This window comes from Malaclemys terrapin, chromosome 6 (genome assembly GCF_027887155.1).
Source record: "Malaclemys terrapin pileata isolate rMalTer1 chromosome 6, rMalTer1.hap1, whole genome shotgun sequence".
In the NCBI taxonomy this organism is placed as follows: Eukaryota; Metazoa; Chordata; order Testudines; family Emydidae; genus Malaclemys; species Malaclemys terrapin.
This window is the reverse complement of record NC_071510.1, coordinates 96915418-96937490: the sequence shown is the minus strand read 5'-3', so window position 1 is coordinate 96937490 and position 22073 is coordinate 96915418. Positions and strand designations below refer to the sequence as shown.

General features: G+C 40.2%; 1 protein-coding gene across 6 annotated transcripts in view; it reads right to left on the bottom strand.

The window, feature by feature from the left end:
- Window positions 1-22073, bottom strand: part of PDE4D (phosphodiesterase 4D) — a 1107352-nt gene that overhangs the window by 615348 nt on the left and 469931 nt on the right. The window contains exon 1 of one of the 6 annotated variants that reach the window (XM_054031505.1): window positions 21168-21752. The exons of the other annotated variants lie outside the window; for them this stretch is intronic. Within the exon in view, the coding sequence (XP_053887480.1) occupies window positions 21168-21439 (272 nt within the window). The 5' untranslated portion in view covers window positions 21440-21752. Of the gene's footprint in view, window positions 1-21167; window positions 21753-22073 lie in introns of those variants that run through there. 6 annotated transcript variants of the gene reach the window in all.

Here is a 22073-nt window from a genome sequence, read left to right as displayed (position 1 = left end):
ACCCTGACTGCCCAAAACCTTATCCACACCTCCCCCCAGAAAGCCCCCCCCAAACTCCCAGATCCCCCCGTCTCTTGACTGCCCCCTCCAAAACCTCCCTGCCCCGTCTCCGACCCCCTGGCCCCCTTGTTGTAGGCCTTCGCCTAACGTCTCTGTGAGCCGTTCGTCCCGGCAGGCTGGCTGGCAGGGGAGGAGGAGCGGGGGAGGAGCTCCAGACTGCCGGTGTGAACTGCCGGAGGTGATCTGTGAATGCAGGGAGGGAGGGAGGGAGTGATCTCTGCTGCAGGGGAGGCGGAGGACATGCTCTCTCTGGCTGTCGGAGCCCCATGTAAGTGACACCATCCGGCCGGCTGCCCTGTTAGCCGCGTGCGCTCTGCATGGCGGGGGGGGAGGGGGGGAGGGAGGGGAAGTCCGGACATTTACAAATTCCCCCCGGATGCTATTTTTAGCTCAAAAAGCCAGACATGTCCGGGGGAATCTGGACGAATGGTAATCCTAGGGTATAAACTCCATGAAAAGACCCTGAATCAGGAAGTGAACAGGCACTTTTTGGGAAAGAGCAGGATCATAGCTAGCCAGGAGCTTCAGGGCTAAGAGATGCAGGGGAACCCCCCCAAGGAAACTGTGTAAAAAAGCAAAGTGTGATGTTGGATATGCAGCCAGGACCAGGTTTGTGTGGGACTCATTGGGAGCAGCAGAGATTGGTCAGAGAGCCATGCAGAGGGGCCCCAGTAAGAGATGCATCACTAAGTGATCTTGGCCTGGAAATCTGCAAACTCCTATCTGCTTTGAATAGAGACTGGCCTGGAGAGGACACTCCAGGCAATAGGAGAGCCCTAGCCCTCACCTGGACTGTTCTTAGAGTCCAAAATAAGGACCACTATTGCTCACTTTGAACCATAATTGTTTAAGCCAGAGGCAGTTCACTAGCCCATTGGGAGCCCTGAGCAGAAATATTTTGGTGGGCTCACCTTATCCCTCCCTAATAATATTAATTACATTATTTCCAACAAACATATATTCCAGCAAAAAATATACCAACACAACACATACTAATACACTTGTTTAAAAGACCATGTTAAATAAGATGAACGGTGTTTTGGGAGTATAATCAGGGGCTTCATAAGCAGTGTGGGACCCTAAGCAATTGCTTAGTCTGCTTATGGCTAGGACCACCACTGGCTTAAGCTATTGAACCTAGGGCAGGGGTTCTCAAACTGGGGGTCGGGATCGCTCGGGGGTCATGAGGTTATTACATGAGGGGTTGCAAGCTGTCAGCCTAAACCTGCTTTGCCTCCAGCATTTATAATGGTGTTAAATATACAAAAAAGTGTTTTTAATTTATAAGGGGAGTTGCACTCAGAGGCTTGCTATGTGAAAGGGGTCACCAGTACAAAAGTTTGAGAACCACTGACCTAGCATATTTACCACCTTTCCCTTTTCTTACACCCGTAGTAAAATACCCTCTCCTTTTAGCCATGTGGTTGAGTGGTTATAGAGCTAGTGCCTATAAGGCCTACCAGCTAAAGCACCCGCCTCTGGGACCTTAGAGGCTTGGTGTACCACAGTGCTGAGGAGCTATAATAATTATACTCCATTAAAATAATTCATCTAATTTGTACAACAACCTTCTTTTCATAAAAACTGGATCAAAGCTAATTGGCAGAATAAATTTATCAGCTGGCAATTAAATGTTACTCCATATTACGATGTGTTTGTTTTCTCACTCAAATGGCTGTTGTGGAATATATACTCTCATTTTGAATCTCCAGAGAAGCTTGTTTTCTCATTGGCAAGCTAAGGAAAAGGTTTCTAAGCACAACTTTTTACTTGAGCCAACATACTGCCATTTAATTTGTTTGTAAAGAAACTGGAGCACTCCTATAATGTTAAGAATCCCACTATTGTTTATTTTCTGTTTATATGCAACTTAATCTATGACAACAAAGATATTTCCTTCGATTGCCAACAGGGTGTGATGGAAACAGCTGCTAATTATCTTGAACAACTCTAGCTAATATAACAAACTTAGATCTGACAAAGATACTCAAAACATATTTTACAAGTCACCTAATTTGATTTTCATTCCTTCCCCTTTTTACTCTTTATGTCAACAATAGCGTTGCTTTGTGTTTATTCAGCCATTTGGATTACAGTTTTAAATTAAGATTTTAAACCTGATTGAGTTTGTTTCATTTGTTTTGAACTAATGGTGATATTTATTACCAATATATGCAAGTAGCAGCATGTATCTGGCTTGCACAGCCAAAAGACATGCATTTTCAGTGCTGTGTAAGCTGCCTTTAGATGCACATTTCTGACTGTTTGCTACAATGCACTTCACTGAAATCCTCTTTGAGCACAATCACTTTCATCATACAGAAATTTAGTGTTTGGGGGACTAGATGTCTTCAAAGAATTAGTAATGGAACATGGAGTCCTTCCCCTTTTGACTGTAGTGATGGAACTTTGCCAGATTGATAGTGTTTGGCAACCTGTATGTGAAGTTAATATTGTGACCACAATCTAGTTCTTAGTGATCCACAGTCTACAACACAAAAGCCACCACCCACATTTGGCATTATGGATGATAATATGAGCAGAAGTTCCAGATATTAACTGGCCAATGAATGTTCCTTTAACCATTCCTCAGATAGATAACAATTTAACAGACACAATCCATTTTGTTTTTATGAATTACAGTGAAGTGCCTATGAAAAGAATATATGAATGACTAGCATTGTAAATCCTGTTGCAGTGAATACCAAATCAATGACAGCCTTGTTAAAGGAAAATATGTTTCCACATTTTGTTTGTGTTAAATTGTAACAAAAGCCCTTAAAATAACTTGATTCTTGTGGCCTATTTTTGTTTTATTTGTAATTTCATTTCAATCACCGTGAACATCTGTAAGTTTTATAGCATGTATTGTAAAACATTTGAACCTGAAAATTTAGCTATGTTAATCTGCAGTTTTGTATGGATGTCAGTCTGCTCTTCATGTTTACATTTTTTAAATAATTTAGTGCTATCCTCATCACAAAGTCTATTCATGAAAAGTCAATTATAATTTGACAGCAAAGGGTATTCTAAGTGAACTCCAGAGTGATGCCTCAAAAATGGAACATTCATTACGATTTCAAGAACAGCCTATTGTACCATTAACCATAGCTCTTATGTGAGAGTAGTTTATATTGCAAAACTTACTTCTCAACATTTTGCACTAGAAAAATTAAAAACTGAATAACTAAAACTGAAATTATCCTCACCTCACATGAGAGTTATTGCATACTTATTCTGGACACACATAGTCTTGTGTTTAAAATACATCTTAAATGACAGAGTGAATAATTTATCTTTGATTATTTTTTTTAAATTCCTTTGGCAATTGAGTTCCAAGGCTCATTGTTTCCTGGTCAGTTTTAATAAAGAAAATACAAAATCAATGTGCTTTTCCTGTTTCACTTGCCCTCCGCACATATAGATCTCTCTGCACTTAAACGTGGGCTTCTATTAGCCCCATTTTACAGGTGGGGAAATTAAGCTATGGAGCAGTCTAGTCTCCAAGTCAATAGCATAGCTGGATGCATAACTCAGGTCTCCTGACTCCCAGTCCAGTGTACTATCTGCTAGGCTACGTTGTCTCCTAAACAAAAAGATATGGGCTTCCTGTCATTGTACAAAAAAGTCCCTGCCATAAAACAAAATGGAAGGCTATTCACTTGAAGCTAGCTGGCAACATGCTGTAATCTTAAAATGTCTTTTTAAAAATTCTACTCCTCCTTTCTCACATTTTTACACACTGGTACACGTTGTTGCAATCAAGCTGGAAAACTACTACAAGTGCCTGTGATAAACGCTTTGCTAGATAAAACCTACTGCAGCTGAAGGGGTATAAGACATTGCAGGTGTAATGTTCTTTAAAAGCTGGAGGACTTTAATGAATATAAGCAATTATTCTCTCAAACTTCTAATAAAGACTCTTCCTTAGCTGAAAGAGAGTTACTTCTTTTGGATATGAAAGTTTTTGGTTTTAGTCCCAGCATTAACAGATTCCTCACATATACACAGCCAAGAGGGAAACAGCTGAACATATATGTGAAAAACAAGGAATAAGTTAAACAATTAATTTCTTGGTTAATGTAAGTAATACTCCTAAGATATACTCCCATGGTGAAATTCATTCCTGGCATATCTCTACCAAAGTCAATAGAATTAAAGCAGAGATTAATTTGGCACAGAAAAGCTAATGTATTTAATAGTACAGTAAGTTGTGCATCATGCAAACTGAGGACCAGTGGCAGTACACCCAATATTAAGTATTCTGTGCTTATTTAGGCAGCTTCTTGTTCACAAAAATCTCCATATAAGAATTTTGGTTATAAGTATTTGCTCAGCAGACACGATGATTATTTGTCTACATTTAATAATCAATATCATTAACAGGAGACTATCTCATAGTATGGATTTGTACAGCACCTGCAGAATGGAGCCCAATCTAGTTGTGGCTGTGTTATGTTAAAACAAATAATAAATAACAAGAATGTATTTGCTAAGGACTGAAAGTGTTTGATGCACTACAGAATATAGAAGAGACAGGCTCACTGTTCAAGAAGCTTACAATCTAAAAAGGTAAACAGATGACTATTCAGAACTAAAGTACCAGGTCATTGGGAGATGAATGCATCACACAGTGGTGCAGCTTGTTAGTTTATTCCTAAATAAAGTAGTAACATTTCTATGGGTGATGGTTTAATGTTCAATCTTCATGATGGCAGGGTGTTTTCAGGAGTAATTTCAAAAAGTAAAGGATGAAAAGCTACTGCACCCTGCAGAAGAATAATTCCATACATATTGGGCAACACAGGATAAGAGAGATGAGAGTAGAAGAAGGTTACCAAGAAAGTTGTGAGAAATGCAGAGCAGGAAGAGCTAGTGCAGTAAGTTTTGGAGGTTTCAAGAAATGAGAACAGATATGCTTTAGGACAGAACTGACTTGTGCAGAGTCTTGAAAATAAGGAACAAGAATCTTATGGATGGCAAAAGAGCCAGTGGAGGGATCTGAACCCACAATAGCTTGTGTGTATATATATATATATATATATATATATATATATATATATATATATATATAAATCAAAAATCCCTTAAAGACATTAGTCTATTTTTATTGAAAACGAGAAATCATTATGTAATGTACAGGGTGATTAAGCATGCCCAGTGTCCTGTTTCAAATATTGGGCTGCCAGTTGGGTCAGGTGGCCAAGGATTATGTGATGGCAACACAGAAGTGGTGATACGTATAAGAAGGAGGCCATCCAAACAAAGAGAGGAGACCTGGGGTTGAGAAAGAGGCTCTCTGCACCAGTAAATTGAAAAATACCTGCAGGGAACAGGTCTTGGTTGGGAATGTTTTTAGCAAAGGCCAGGTACGAGGTCAGCTTTGAGAAGGCTGTAGAGAACTGTGGATGTGCGGGTTGGAAGATTTTATTGAACTGAATTGTTCTATTTTGTTAAATAAACTAGTTCCTATGAAGGGACTGTGAGTGAACCATGTAAGTCTGTGTGCATTCTTTAGAAAGTTGAGTTGGGGAAAATGAGGCAGAAGATAAGGGAAGCTGATTCTTGCAAAGAGATACAAAAAAAGAGTCTGAAATATTAGATGAAGCAATGGCGAACACCACATAGGGAATAATCCTGTACTGATGAGGGAAGGGAATGTGAAGTAAAGGAGCTAATGCTTCTTTTTATTTTCTGACTTCTGTGATACTAAGCTATGATTCAGTGCAACCAAAACACTTACAGCATGTTTCTTCTCCTCTCTAATTTACAAATGAATAAATTGGTTTTATGGATTAGTTATAAACCCCTGAAAATACAAGAAAGCTAGTAAATACCCAACTATAAAGACAATAATGCCATCATTAGAATTACCTTAAGAATCATGTATGTAGTATAGTTGTAGCTGTGTCAGTCTCAGAATATTAGCGACAAAGTGAGTGAGATATAATAAAAGATATCTGAGCTATTAGTGATTATCTTCAAAAACTTATAGAAGTCAGAAGAGATTTTAGAGGACTGGAAGAGTGCAAATGTAGTGCCAATCCATAAAAAAGGAAATATGGACAAACCAGGGAACTATAGACCTGTCAGTTTAACCTCAGTACCTGGAAATATAATGGAGCCAATAATCAAGCAATCAATTTGCAAACACCTAAAAGATAATAAGGTGATAGGTAACAGTCAACATAGATTTGTCAAGAACAAATTGTGTCAAACCAACCTAATAGCTTTCTTTGGCAGGATAACAAGCCTTGTGGACAGGGGGAAGCGGTAGATGTGGCATATCTTGACTTGAGTAGTTTTAAGAGAACCCTCCAGCAAAATCAGTACCTTAGTAAGATATAAAATCCTTTGTTATGCCTAAAATCTTTGGAAACATAATTTTTGAAGTTGGCGAAATTTCATAAGCATGTCTATTGTTATGGAGATCACACAAAGTAAATTAGTGTTCCCTTTTTCTAAAAGCAAAGAACATTGTTATGAACACACTAAACCTCTGTGACTGATTAATTTAAAATAATGTCTTTGTTTCAGTGAGTTAAATATGTAGTAATCTGGAATGATTACTTTATGAAGGCTAAAGAGTACATTTAAAATATAAAATCAGTTTAGAACTACTGATTAAAAAAATGTAAAACAGAAGAGCTGCATCATGTATTCTATAATATTTAATGTTGTATTCAGCAGGACAGCTGACTTGCCCTTACTACAAGGTTTTTGCAAATAAATCTCTGACAAGCTTCAGGGTATATCAAAAAACCTGTGACTGACCTTTTTCATTCCCAAATGTAGTGTTTTTAATTAGGTACCTTCTGCATGTCCAGTCTTCACCATCTGGCATGCAGTGGAAAACATGCTCCATTTTCTTTAGAAAGAAATTGCAGAAGAGTGTTTTTTTCAAATGTCATTTGCTTCATTTGGGTTCAGGGATTTGGCTAGAAGGGGGTGAGGAAGGAGACAGTGGGGAGAGGGCAAGGCCTGGGTGGAGTGGAGTGGGGCAGGGCCTAGGGTGGAGCAGGGGTGGAGTATGGGTGGGACCATAGGCAGAAGAGGTGGGCTGGGGAGCTAGCCTCCCCAAGTGGCAGCTTCACCCACTGCCCATGAGAGCAGGTAAGAGCGGGTCGGCTCCCACACACCCAGTTCGCACTGCAGTCTCCTTAGGTAGGGGCCATATTCACGAGCCGAATACACCAGCGCCACACATTCTGTGTGAGGGAGAAGGTACAGGGGTCTTTGCGGGAAACTGTGATTCTCTGCTGCCGTGAGGCGGGTTGGGTGTCTCCCCAAACCCGGGCTGCTGTCGGGCATAGGGGCACCAGTTTAATAATACTTCGTTGGGCCCCATAAATCCTAAGAACGGCCCTGCTGTCCCTGAGCAGGTGCACAAAAGGGAATACAAGGTACACAAAAGGTACAAGGAGCTTCATCCCTCATGCTGTTACACAGAGACTTAGCACAACTGCTGTGTCATGACTAAAGAATGCAATATAGACAAACCCTAAATGTATTTAAATTTGTACTGAATATAAGATCAACCATTAAGGATTATCATTTTGAATTCTTTCCTGACTAGATGTCAAGAACCCTTTGATTATGTCCACACCCACAGCCAGCACATGTAAGCTGACTCGGGTTTGTGGGGCTCAGGCTTTGGGGCTGTTTAATTGCAGTGTAAATATTCAGACTTGGGCTGGAGCCCAGGCTCTCAGACCCAAGCATCAACAGCACAATTAGACAGCCCCAAAGCCCAAGCCAGTTAACACGGGTCAGCCACAAGTGTTTAATTGCAGTGTAGATATACCTTTTATATCTTGGAGCATATTTCTGCCCCTTGCTAGTTTATTCAGCTGAATGTGTGTACAATTCACAGTTGCTGCTATATCAGTTGTGTTCAAACATATATTCCACTGTCGGGGGGCACTTGAAGGCACTCTAATGAAAAACAATGGCACCTGGTGATGCTGTGAGCCGAAATGGTTATATACTTTACAGAGAAAGCAGAGACCAAGTGAAAGATAAACCTCTAATCTCAACTGGTTAACAATAGGATGCATATTATGCTTTTTCTCCCATGGGAAAGGAAATTTTTACATTTTTTTTTAAGGATATAAATAAATGTCAGAAACAGCCCCCTACACATGTGTAAATCAACGGGCAGTTTACATCATCTTCTAAAATCTTGGTTCTGTAGGAATGCTGCCAATCTGCCACAGAGCCCTTGCTTAGTGTCAGTATCTGTTAGTCAAAAGTCTATCAAAGTGGTTTGGTTTCCATAATAGAGAAGTTCTTTCACAAAATGACTGGCCTGGAGAAAGAGATTGCAAGGACTGTTAGCAGTATGTGTTTTGGTTCCATAGAAACAGTACAGAAACAGTACAGAAAATGTTTTGGCTGTGGAATTAGAATTATGTTTGCAACATTTCAACTACAGAATTGCTGAACTTATCTCAAATAGAACCTTATATGATCAGTAGGTTGTCACCTTGCTTTTGTTTAAACCTTTAATTAAACCTTTTTTTCTAGTAAGGTGATCCAAGTGGTTCAGTGATTTAGAAAGTGAAGGGTATGTTAGAGGAAACCCAGAGAATCTAGTAGTTTTTACATCTATGACTTGTTTAAACATTGCCTTTAATCTCACTCACATGTACACACATCGAGCTAAAATCAGGAGAACATCATAGTGTGATATGGCTACTCTGAAATATTATTTTATGATGGTATAAGGTTTAGGTTTTTTCTATGAAGCCTGAGTGACACACTGCATGAGTGTCTAGCTCCCTTTCTGTTGTCAAATTAAAGCAAGCAAAGTATGCATTGTTTAAGATGCCCTCTCCTTTTTCTATGCTACTGGTCCACTTGGCCTCCTCTCTGCTTTGATGGAACTTTCTCTTGAAATGCTTCACATGTATCAATCTGTAATTATTTGGTTCCCTGAGATGTGGGAGTGGTGGAGCAGGGCAAAAGGGAAGGACAGATAAGTATCCATTAAATATACTGATGGTAAGCAGAAGAAAGTAAAATATATATTTCTGTGCTATAATCAGTTTAAGCAGCAGCAGCAAAGATTGTGAAACCGACAAAGTATAGTCGCGTCAACAGAGTTGGATAGCCTGTTATGAAGGCACATTTTTATTTATTTATAATTGACAATTTAGGTTTGTTCGTTTTTTAAAAAAGAGTGAGATAAAAGTCTGAGTAAAAGCATATTGTGCAACATAAAATAAACAAAGCCATGGAGCTTATCAATGCTATTATGGCAGTCAAATTCCTGAATATTAAATGGCACACCCTATCAAGATCTATTTAAGGTATTTCTAAAGCACATATCATTTGGTATTTAAGTGCTAAAGTTGATGAAAGAATATTTATGATGGGTGGAGATGTAGGTTGGTTGAATTCAAAGTGAAGTACTGTATATAACTGAGTACAAATACTTTCACGGTCACTAAATTACATATTTGTAGTTTTGAAACTATCATTCAATGGAATGACCAAAAAAAGTGAAAACGCAAGTTTAAAAAAATGAACAAAAGGCCTAAAGCAAGTCAAACAAACAGAAGACCAATCAAAGAAACCCCATCATATAAAAATGAAACCTAGTGTTTGTAATAGAAAAAATGGTACCATATACATCTTACTAACTCATTGTGAATACAAAGAAGTAGGAAAATGTTCTGTCCAAAAATACATATAGTAGAAAGGAAATTGATCATTTTGGGTTTTAATAATCAAGATCATATTTCCCCCCATGTGGAAATATTAAATTAATGAAGAAATTTAAATTGTCATGTTTACATACGTCTCTCTATATACACACACACACCTGTGTTTATTTTAATAAGGCCTCACAGTTTCTGTAAGTTTACTGGCAATTAATTTACTAGGCAATGATGTTTCCTCTAGCCCGTCTCTACTTGGATGTACTTCTTCCTTTTCTTTCCTTTGTTACAGAAGGGGAGTCTTGGTAGAGAAAAAGGAGAGACTGGCTACCAAAGGATCTGAGAATAAAGCTGTATGGTTTGAACTTCTGAAGTATCCATTCTAGAACTGAGCAAAATTTTTCAGCTGAAACTATTTTTTGGGCAAAAAAATGCATATGTGGCAACAGCAAAATGTTTTGCAAATTCGTTTCAGTGTCACTAAATTGTGTTGGAAAAATTTCTCTGAAAATTGTAAAAACATTTCAGCATTTTTAAATGAAATGTTTTGATTTGAAATGACGTTTTGTTTTGAAATTTCCTTCAATTTTATTAAAAATAATTCATTCAACCAAAAAAATTTCAGTGAAAATTTTGAAAAAATTGTTTCAGGTTGATCTGAAACATTTTTTATTTTTTGAAACTTCCTGATAAAGCCCCCCTCTCCCTCCACAAATCACTGATTCTCACAGCTCTAATCTATTCACAAACCTTTTCTTACATGCACAAATGTGACACACCTGTAGTGGAGTTGTTCACATAGCTAGGAAACTGTCGAATCTTTCTCCCTGCAACTGGTCTCACTCTCCTCCCCCATCCCTTTCCAAAGCCCTGATACCAATCCACCCTAGAATAGCTAGGGGGAAAGGGGCTGGGAGGTAGGGGCAGTATAGGGTGTGTTTAGGAGTGAACTAGCTGTGAGGACTATCCCAGAAAATTATAGACCTATCAGCCTGACACTGATCCTGGACAAAATAGTGAAATAGCTGATACGGGGTTAGATTATTAAAGAATTAAAGCAAGGTAATATAATTAATGATAATCCTAACTGGATATGTTTTCTATGAGATTACAAGTTTGGTTGATAAAGGTATTTGTGTGGCATGGTATGACTGCTACTGGAATACCGTGTCCAGTTCTTGAGTCCATAAATTAAAAATGATTTTGATAAACTGGAGAGGTTTCAGAGGAAAGCCACAAGAATGGTTAAAAGATTAGAAAATATGCCGTAGAGTGGGAGATTCAAGGATTTCAAACTAATTAGCTTATAAAAGAGATGGTTAAGGGTGACTTGATCAGTTTATGAGAACCTACATGGGGAACAAATTTGATAATGGGCTCTTCAATCTAGCAGAAAAAGATGTAACACAATCCAATGGCTGGAAGTAGAAACTAGACAGATTTAGACTGGAACTAAGTGTAAGCTGGGGAATGGTCCCGCTATTGTGAGGAACTTTCCTGGCTTCTGCACCACCCCGGTGAAATAGGCTAGCGGAAGGATCTGAGTCCTCGCTCCCACTTCCTTTACCCATAGGCCTCCCTGCCCTTGAGGACTCGTCTTCCACTCTCCTGTCTGGCAGAGATCTCGTAACCCCGACAAGGCTGGGCCCAGGATTCCTGGGGGGCTCGACCCCCAATCCTGCTGTGGTCACCTAGGACAGGGGCTACGGTGTCCCCACTCCGGGGTGCTCTCTCTGCACTGGACACTTCCCTGACCCACTGATCATTTCATACACTTTAAAGCAAATACAAGTTATTTAATCAACAATTAATTTAAAAAAGAATAAGGAAAAATGGGAAAAGTTAAAGGAAAACATCACCCTGCTCTGTGTCACGGAACATTACAAACAGTGTCTCTGGAACGTCAGGGCAGTTCACTGTCTGTTCCTTGTAGGTCCCAGGCCTCCTCCTCAGGCCCTGGCTGTGCTGCAGGGATGCTGCGGGTTGGACACTTACTCTGGTGGTGGCCACACATCTCCAAGCTTTGGGTGATGGGACCCTTCTTCCCTGCATCAGCCCCACGTCAGGTTAAGATCACCCTCCCAGTCTGGCCTGCAAGGACCCTTGGCTGGAGGTGTCTTCCTGTTCTGGGCCCTTTGCCCAGGATCCCCCCTTGGCTGGCCCCAATTGCTCACCGCACCCGGCTTCAGACTGCTCCAGCTCCACTGTTCTAAGCTCTGGCTCCACTCTGCCTCAGCACTGATGCTGCTGCTCTGCTTCCAGCCCCCGGGCTGCTTCTCTGGTCCCTCGGGCTCTGTGGCTGCAGCTCTGCTCTCAGCACAGGTCTGCTCTGTGGGCTGCTTCCGTGACTCTGCTCCCAGCTCTGACCTGCTCCCTGGGCTGCTTTTCTGGCCCCTCTGGCTGGCATGGCCCTGCTCCCAGCATAAGCTCGGGCCCCTGCTCTCTCTCCTTAGCTCAGCCCCACTCTGTCTGACCCAGGCAATTCCAGCTCACACGGAGGATGGGACCCCCCCCCCAGCCTCCTGACTCCCTGATTAGCCTGGCCCCCCTGTCAATCAGGCTGACCTGCAGCATTGGCCTCTCCCCATTCTTTTAGTACTGGGAGCTAGCCAACCAAAACACCCCCACTGAATGTTAGTAAGGGGAGAACAGTCCCCTTACATAAAGCATGTATTTTTAGCAGAGAAGTTAAACAAACATTGGAACAACTTACCCAAGGCAATGGTAGTTTCTCCATCACTGGCAATTTTTAAATCAAGTTTGGATATTTTAAAATATATATATTTTAAGGAAGTCCTGTGACCTGTGTTATACATGAGGTCAGATTAGATGATAATTCATAGTAGTTCCTTTTAGACTAATAATCTATGAATCCTTACATGGCTGAGTTTGTCAAACACAAACCAGCAGAATTACTTTACCTTTTGGTACCTGCTAGTTCTCACAGCTGTTGTAACTTAAATATTATAAGGCATTAAAATGAACGCAACATGCTGTACGCCCTAAAACAATATAATGCATATTTTGGGGGAAACAGAGTTACAATGTCTAACTTGTGTAAATTTCAAGTATTCACCATTAATGTTGCAATAGTGCATTCCTTTTTTAATTGTTCAAAGTTTATGCAATTTTCATATTACCAAGTCCGAAATTATATACACAGAGGTTCAGGATGAGTTAATTATTTTTATTTCCATTAGACTAGGAAGGATTAGTTATAGCATTGCCTTGAAGCCATGAGTAAGTTATTCAGTAATTTCTCTGCTATCATAGAGGGAACTCCTATCAAACCCTTATACTTTCACTTTTCTATTTGGAAGCCCAGCTCACATACTGCTAGAATTACACGGCCAATGAGGACCTACCACTCTCAAACAAATAGTAGCTAAATTTCTATAGCAGACTAGTGACTAAAAATTAAGTTCAACAGCCTTCCCCTTCAAGACAACACGGAATACCCCCTCCAAAAAAAAAATCTGAGCCATGTCATGCCCTCCTATATAAAAATATAGAAAGGACAAAATTAAGTAAAAAACACCAGTTTTCACTCAGAGTTCCCACCAAATCTTTCAATTGGTATGTGCAAGATTTTCATATCCCTGGTTGGGACAGGGGGCATGGCCTTAAATCCCATGGATGTCCCATGACTGGTGGATAAATCCCATAGAGCTCAGGTGTGGACAGAGGGTCTCCCCTTTCCCCAAAGCAGGGTTTTACAGATATTAATGATAGTTAGTGTAACTTCCGCAAGGAATTCCACAGGGATTTCTATGGGTTAACAAAAGATATTGCATAAAGTAATGCTCTATCAGCTGTTTCCTCTCACTAAAATCCACATCCTCTTCACATGAAAGAGCTTCCACACATTTGGATGAGTGGTGGTGGTGATGATGCCATTACAACTCTGTCCACAGAACAATTTATAACAGTTTGTAACCTATAAGTGCCATGGTTTTTCTCTGCATGTCAGATAGTAAGGGCAGCTAACAGTGTTTTGCCCCTGCCAAAGGGTTGGAATGGCACATGGTTGAGTTCCTGTAGCCAGCTAATCAATCATTCTATTCTTTTAAAGGGGAATTATTTGTGTAACCGTATTTGTGTAATTGGTTGTCCAATTCCTTCTTGTTCCCAAGTCTTTATACGATAGGACTTCCCAGAGTATCTACTTCCATGTGCTGCTGATGTTCTTCAGTTGACATGTCCTCAAGGTACTCTATTCCCTACTGAGGCAGTCTAGACTAGATGCTCAGGTTATCCTGGAACATACTGATAAAAATATGGCTAGGCAGGAAAATAGGTGCAGTTATGATGGCTAAAAAGCTGCCATGTGGCCACAAACTGAATCATATTACTTGCAATGTACCTCTAACTAGCTACAATTTCACTGTTAAAACTTGTAGCTTAGACAGGACCTTGGGCTCCTTCATCCCATTATGTACTTACTGGCCAGTTTTGATCAGCATTTGACATCTTTTACTCCTCTCTCTCCTCCTCATGTCCCCCCCAAAAATCTCCCACACAAGCACAGAAGGAATAATTTGACCCAACTATATGTACACCGCAAAGGATCTGAACACCCCTCCCCCGCAAAAAACCCCACCCCCACTCGTCACAATACTAGAGACTGATGAGTTGGTGACTAAATTATCTAAGAAAGCAGAAAGGGATGATCCACTACATTCAACAACATGGCACAGATTTCCATGTTTCCTTAAAAATGCACATAATAAAAGTTAATACAAAACTGATGTAGGGTTTCAACCAGCACCCACTGAAGTCAATGTAAAAGATCCTTTTGATTTCAGTGGGCATAGGGTTGAGCTCATATTAAACATTTTGTTATGGCTTTTATAAACAAACAAAACAAAACTATTTGTTGCATTTATACTAGCTTACTCCCAGCACTGGCAGGTCGGGACGTTTTGTTTACCTGGAGCATCTGCAGGCATGCTTGTTCCCAACCAATGGGAGCTGCGGGAAGTGGCTGGGAACGGCGAACTGCGGCCACAGTCAGCTGAGGCTCTATGCCTGCAGATGCTCCAGGTAAACAAAACGACAATGTATTAGATATTCAATTCAATGATTCCATAGAGTTTAAAATCATCAAATTTTGGTGTAGACCCGTTGATAAGCCGACCCCCGCTCTTTGATGCATCACTTTTTTACCAAAAATATTTGGCTTATAAACGAGTATATACGGTATTACAATTTATAATTTACTCCACATGTTCTGATGTGGATATACGTATTTAGCCACTGTTTTGAAAACTCAAAGATGGACTAAAAAGCTTGTTTTTCATTTAAAAAAAAAAAAAAAAAGACAGTTGAAAGTTAAGGCTTGTTTGGACCTCTTTTGTTGTATGTGCTTTCTATGCATTTCTTCCTGTCACTGGCAGAAGCCATTTTAGTTGCTTTTTTTACTGAAGGATAGCCTATTCTATTAACAGGTTCAGGCACAAAAAGTTATTTATTTATTTTTTGTAAAAAGCTTTACATCACTTTATTTGTAAAGGACTTGTAAGGTTCAGATATATGTGGATGAGTCTCTCTCAAAGACTTCATCTGATATAATCTGATGGCAAGGAAACAGAAAGCATTGAAAAGCTGTAAAATTGAAACAATACACCACAAATGAAGTACATGTTGTTTCAAGATACTTGTGAATTGCAAAGCCTCTTCTAATTGATTCAGTTAAATGTCACAGAAGCCTTGAGTAATCTATATTTAATAAATTAAATTCAAGGTTTATCCTTCATCTTTTATTTTTTGATCTCATGAACAATGACAATATATCTGTTAAGAGGAATACTTTTCTAATTAGTTTTCTTTTCTGAAGCAGATGCTGTTGCTATATTGTCATATTTGTTGTTATGAGGGTTTAGTTTTGTGAATATTTGCCAGAAACCAATTGGATATAGTGAGGATGTGTACTGTTTCTTTCAATCTCCAGCAGAAAGTGAAGAGGGGCTGGAGAAGGTTCTAGGTAAAAGATCTACAGTGAAGCAAAGACAGAGAGAGGCAGGCTTTATCAGTAATACTTTTTACCTTATTCTAACCAAATTCTTTGTTCAGTGACAGAGACTGTTATGTTATGCCGGTAAAGTAGTGTCTGATTTTGAAACTGCATAAATAAAGAAAATACCACAAGAATTTTGCTTTGATAAACCCCTGGAATAGTCTGAGTAAAAGAAGTGCTTCACCAGATTTCAAATCGCAACACAACTTAACAAAGTCTGTACATAATTTGTATTTAGTACAGATGAATAATCATGGCAATGTTTTTAAAAAGTTTGATGAGCATTTCATCCCAAAAAGGAATATAATGCACCAACTATTCCCAAGCATTTAAAAGTCTGAAAAGTGCACAGAGACCTTTATGAAGGCATCATATGAACAAAGCAAGCAGTGTGACTGGTATCCAAAAGGAAGAAAACAAAAAAGAACATCTGGTATATGCAGTTTTAAACAAGGTACTTTCAGATTTATTACAGCTTATGTCTCATCTATCTGTCAAATAAGCATGGCAGCTAGTTCTGTTGTCTAAACTAGTGAAAATGCAAGTCACCTACCAAGAAAATAGGAGAAACAGTCCAAGAAGTAGCAAACAAATAATTTCTGTGAGGAAAAGAGCAGCACCCTTTAAAAATTAGTCTAAAGACCATAATACTCCCTGGGCGAAAAGGGAGAATACAAGATATATGGGGTGCCCAGCCAGTGGAAATGTATAGTAAACATAAACACAGAAACAAATCAGGAAGACAATCCACAGAAGGATGAATGATGCTTATTTCAACTGGCTTTAACTGCCTCATTCTATATGTGCCTCTCAGTCCTTATCCTCAGTGGTAACACATTTAAAAGATTAACCTGTCTTAAATTCATACCTTTGCTAGACACTAAAAATCATGGACTCAATAGAGACACTGGGTAAGCAGTGTAGCCGCTCTTTGTCGGCAGAAGAGAGCTCTCCCACCGGGGGGAGGGATAGCTCAGTGGTTTGAGCATTGGCCTGCTAAACCCAGCATTGTGAGTTCAATCCTTGAGGGGGCCACTTGGGAATCTGGGGCAAAATCAGTACTTGGTCCTGCTAGTGAAGGCAGGGGGCTGGACTCGATGACCTTTCAAGGTCCCTTCCAGTTCTAGGAGATGGGATATCTCCATTATTAATTAATTAAAAATAAAGCCATCCCCAACAAGGAACAGTAGCTTTGTTAGCGGAAGAGTGTCTCCCATTGACAAAGTGCTGTCCACACCGGCACTTTTTGTCGGTATAACCTTTGTCAGCCAGGGGTGTGCAAAAACCTCGCCCTGACCGACAAAAGTTTTACCGACGAAAGTGCAGTGTAACATAACCATTGGATTTATGGCTTATTATAACAATCTTTAACCCACTAACCCCCATCCTCAGTTTTTTTTACCCTCCCCATCCCCCCATGACTGGTCAGGTGTTACCAGGCCATTTTCACCTTGAATGTTCCCTTCATGAAATGCGTTAACTACTTATGCGAAACTATCTGTTCCACCTTGTATTTAGCTGTGACACTCTGAGGCCTTGTGAAAAATCCACACCCCTGAGTGACGCAGCTAAACAGATCTAACCCCCCAGCGTACCTAGCTCTAGGTCAACAGGAGAATTCTCTTGTCAACCTAACTACAACCTCTTAGAGAGTTTGAGGACCTATGCCGATAGGAGAACCCCTCCCATTGGTCTAGGTAGTGTCACTGAAGCGCTAAGTGGCACAGCTACATTTGTGCAGCTGTGCCGCTGCAGTGTTTTAAGTGTAGACCAGCCCTTAGTACATTTCTCAGACCTGAAGAAGAGCTTTGTGTATGCTCGAAAGCTTGTCTCTCTCACCAACGAAAGTTGGTCCAATATAAGATATTACCTCACCCACCTTGCCTTTCAAATCTCAAGATTTGTCATTTGATTCTTACATTTAAAAGTGATAGGGTAGATATCACTACAACATGTAAACGCACATTTAAGGACAGAATATCAACCCTAAATTGCAACACCCCAAGGTAGTGCTCAGGATTAATTAGTTACAGTGAGACTCTGTGCTGGGCCGTAAGGTGTAATTTTAACATGGGCAGGCTTCCCCGCACTAGCTTTAATCTAGGTAGCACTGGTGTTGGTAACAATAACAGTGATGATGAGGCAGCATGGGCACTGACTTAGGCCAGCAACTTGAGTGCATATCCAGGGTCCCTGGTGGCATCTAGTCCCCAATAAATCCTGTGCCACCATATCTTCACTACACTTCAGTGTAGACATACCCTATTATGACAGAGTCCCCAGGCTACCTTACTGGCCACAGTATTGCCTGGAATCTTGCCCCAAACATGCCTTTAGCCCTGGCCTGGCACAGAAGGGCTAGGGCTCATCTTTGGAAAGCAGTCTTCTGGCTGTCTTTCAAAGTGACTGCATGAGGGGAATCCTCACCCAGCCAGATATAGGGCTTTTAGGGCCCCTTCACACTATGCTGGTTCTTTTTCCTGGTGAAAGAGGGCTGGAGTGGGGGCAGAAGGGGTGAAGGTATTTCCCATAGTTTCCAAGTTAACTGGTGCAACAATACTTTCCAGATTGAGTGAAGCTAGATTTCACAATGTTCCACTTTGTCCTAGACTGCCACACTGACAACTTCTAATGCCTTTCAGAATTCATTGCTTTTGTTGCCTTCAATTCGACATTACAAATAGAGCTGGGCCAAAAAAAAAAAAAAAAAAAAAAAAAAAATTGGCACAAGCCTTTTTTATTTTGTGCCAAAAATGCAGATTTGGGACAACAAAAACATTTTGCAAATTTGTGAAAATATTTGCTACTTGTTTTGGTCTAAACAAACAAACAAACAAACAAACAAAACCCACCCCACACTCTGACATTGCCAAAATGAAATATTTTTATTTTTCAGGCTAGATTCCTAAGGTTATTAGGCACCATTCACAGAAGGAGGAGGCAGTGCTGGTGGCAGCCCATTACATCCAATAGTTTTGAATTTAGGGCTCTCATCTAGGAGAGGAGAGACTTGACTTCAACTCCCTAATCCTAAAAAGGGATTTGACCCTGGATCTCCCAGATCCCTGGAGAATGACCTAGGGCAGGAGTTCCCAAACTTGGTTCGCGCTTGTTCAGGGTAAGCCCCTGGTGGGCCGCAAGACACTTTGTTTACCTGAGCGGCCGCAGGTACGGCCGCTCGCAGCTCCCAGTGGTTGCGGTTCACCATTCCCAGCCAATGGGAGCTGCGGAAGCGGTGGCCCGGCCTGTGCCGCTTCCCACCGCTCCCATTGGCTGGGAACGGTGAACCACGGCCACTGGGAGCTGCGAGCGGCCGTACCTGCGGCCGCTCAGGTAAAGAAAGCGTCTTGCGGCCCGCCAGGGGCTTACCCTGAACAAACCGCGAACCAAGTTTGGGAACCCCTGACCTAGGGTGAGTCTCTTTCATTCTTCCTGTTGAAACTGTTCCACTTTGTATACAATATTTGAACAGTCATTGGGCCAGAGAGAGAGAGAAAGAAACTCTATAGTCAGGCGACTGGGCACTCAGCTAGGAAGGGAGACACCCAGATTCTAATTCCTGCTCCAATGAGTTGAGTTATACAAAGTTGAATAGCTTCAACAGGAGAGAGTCAATTATGAGATACTGCGCATTCTCCATTGCTCAACTTCTTACAAGTTTATTACAAAAACACCCTGTATTTTCTTTGTTGACTTTTCTTGGCAAATTAATTTTGGTTTCAACCTTTGTTGAAACAGTTCTATCCAAATTCTGTTTTTACCTTGATTTTAGGGTGACCAGATGTCCCGATTTTATAGGGACAGTCCCGATTTTTAAGTCTCTCTCTTTTATAGGCTCCTATTACCCCCCCACCCCCGTCCCGATTTTTCACATTTGCCGTCTGGTCACACTACTTGATTTACTCATTTAAAAGCTGATCACCAAGTTGTTGAACCCGTAACTAATATGAACAGTTTGACATTTTTGGGACTTGATGTACATTGATCAAGGGGAGAAGACACTTCTTAATTTTATTTAGTTTTCTCTAACACATTTGTAATGCCTTCTTATCAGATACATTTCTTGGAAAACAAACATTCCTAAACTGTGGAAAAATTGTTTTCCTCTCCTCTCCAAGGAGCAATAATATTCTCCAATGGAAAGGTACCCTGTTATTCTAATTCAGGTCTTAACAAGCACCCTGTATAACAGCAGTTTTTTATTTCTTCTCCATGCCTCCCTGAATCTTGCTTGTTTTTTGTTTTATTTTTTCTCAACACTATATCCACACACTTCACTAATTACTTTGTCATCTTCCTACAGTAATGTCTAAATCCCTTTCCTGGTCGCTATGCTGAATGTGTGTTCATTTTAACATGTATTGTTGATTCTGATTAGGCCCTAGACACATTTTACCATTTCTACATTAAATGCACTTTCTGTTATACTCACGTATGCACACCCACACCATAGTGCATAAACATAACATATGGCTATGTTCTGCAATTAATTTAATTCAACTAATGAAATCAACATTACTGATCCATTCACTGATTAAAACATGTCACCCTTTATCATCACTTTCTGCAGTAAGCTTATTCCCTTTACACTAATGCCACAAAGAAATCCCACAAAGAAAAGACAGAGCATATCAAAGATGACAAGACCATCACAGCAAATACCAGTGCATTATTTCTGGAAGTACAAGAATACAATAGATATCATTTTGAAAGATAATAAATATAAAAGCATGCTACTTGTACACAGCAGAGGGATTCAATGCATATGAATGTTTTTCATCTAACTAACCACACACATCAAAAGAGCATTCCAGTGATCATTATTTAACACGGGGAATTACTTTTTCACTTTTCCTGTATTTATTACAATAATTATTTCAACAACTACTCCATACACAGGACCTAGCCCCGCCCGCTACTAGAAAGTTCTACTAAATTTGAACGCTATGGAGATCTAGTCTTCTACTTAGGAGGTTATAAATATGACAAAAAAAAAATCACACACAAACATCTCTGCCTAGTTACTCTGACTTGAACAGCAGAGAGTCAAATACATTTCCTTGTTATTATCCTTGTTTGAATGCCTGGGGGCGGGGGAGCAGAGAAAGAAATTTCCTAAGAAAATCAGAGAGAAAAAGTAATCCTGACACCAACACTGTATTCTCATTTTATATCTAGAATAGAATGTACTTTGATAAACTTCAAACCTTAAGTCAACTTAGAGTGACTGGCACTCTTAAACCATTCCTAATACCTATCTGAAAGATTCCAGATTTTTTATGAATTATTTTACATGTATGGAATAACGCTGGAACAATACAGATTAAAAAAAAAAAAAGCTTCCCATGCAAAAGTAAGCACTGCACTGCTGCAGAGACAAAAAGTTAACCCTATATGTAATCTCTTCTGTCAATGTGCACAATTCTTACCATGTATGTGCCACAGTGAAACGCCGCTGTTTTGGTATGTTGCTATTCAAAAGCATCCTGCGTAACAGCCTTGGAGAATTTCTAGGAGAAATGACTGGAGATAACCTGGGTGAAACAGATGAAGACTTCCTGGATGTCTTGGACTTTTCATGCTGCAACAGGTTTTCCCTCAGGGTCTTTACAAGATCCTCATTCAGCCATGGATTTTGGTACTGTGGACTATCAACTTCAGGTACAGTCAAGGTGTCTGGGCTTGTTGTCTGCTGAGCCATATTCCCCAAGTAGCTTTAATAATACAGTAATATGATATTTGTTTTGGTTGTTTCAAGTATTTCCTTGTTAATTCACTTCCAGAGAACCGTGCAGAGCTTCTGCTTCGGCTCAGCCTATTCTGTTTTCAACATGGTGTTGCCTGCCCTCAGCGTCTCTTTATAGATAATGATCTGCAAAGAAAAAAGCAACTAACTCCTCTACAGAAACCTGTTAAACATTACTACTCCTCTGACAATCCCGTTGCCAAAGATCACTTACTAGCTATCACTGCAAGTGAACATGGAGGGAAACAACTGCGTTAGCACGGCTTTCTGTTAGAGCTACAAAGCTGCCTGTTAAACTATTGGAACTAACGCGCTGCAGCTGCTTGAGCGGCTTCTGGCTATGTGCATACAAAGTGCTAGGAGGAGGGCTTAAACATCAGATGCGTGTCCGTATTGTTTGATATTCTTTCCGTTTGCTTATTCCTGAATCTTAAAATAGGCTGAAAGGAGAGGTGGGGGAATGCTGAACATCTTCCTCCTCCCCTCCACCCTCATCTACAATGTTTATCTTTGCAATCCCATCACTCACAGAAGAAAACTGCAAAACATTTTTAAGGTAACAAGCACCAGGACAAAATAAATATAAAAA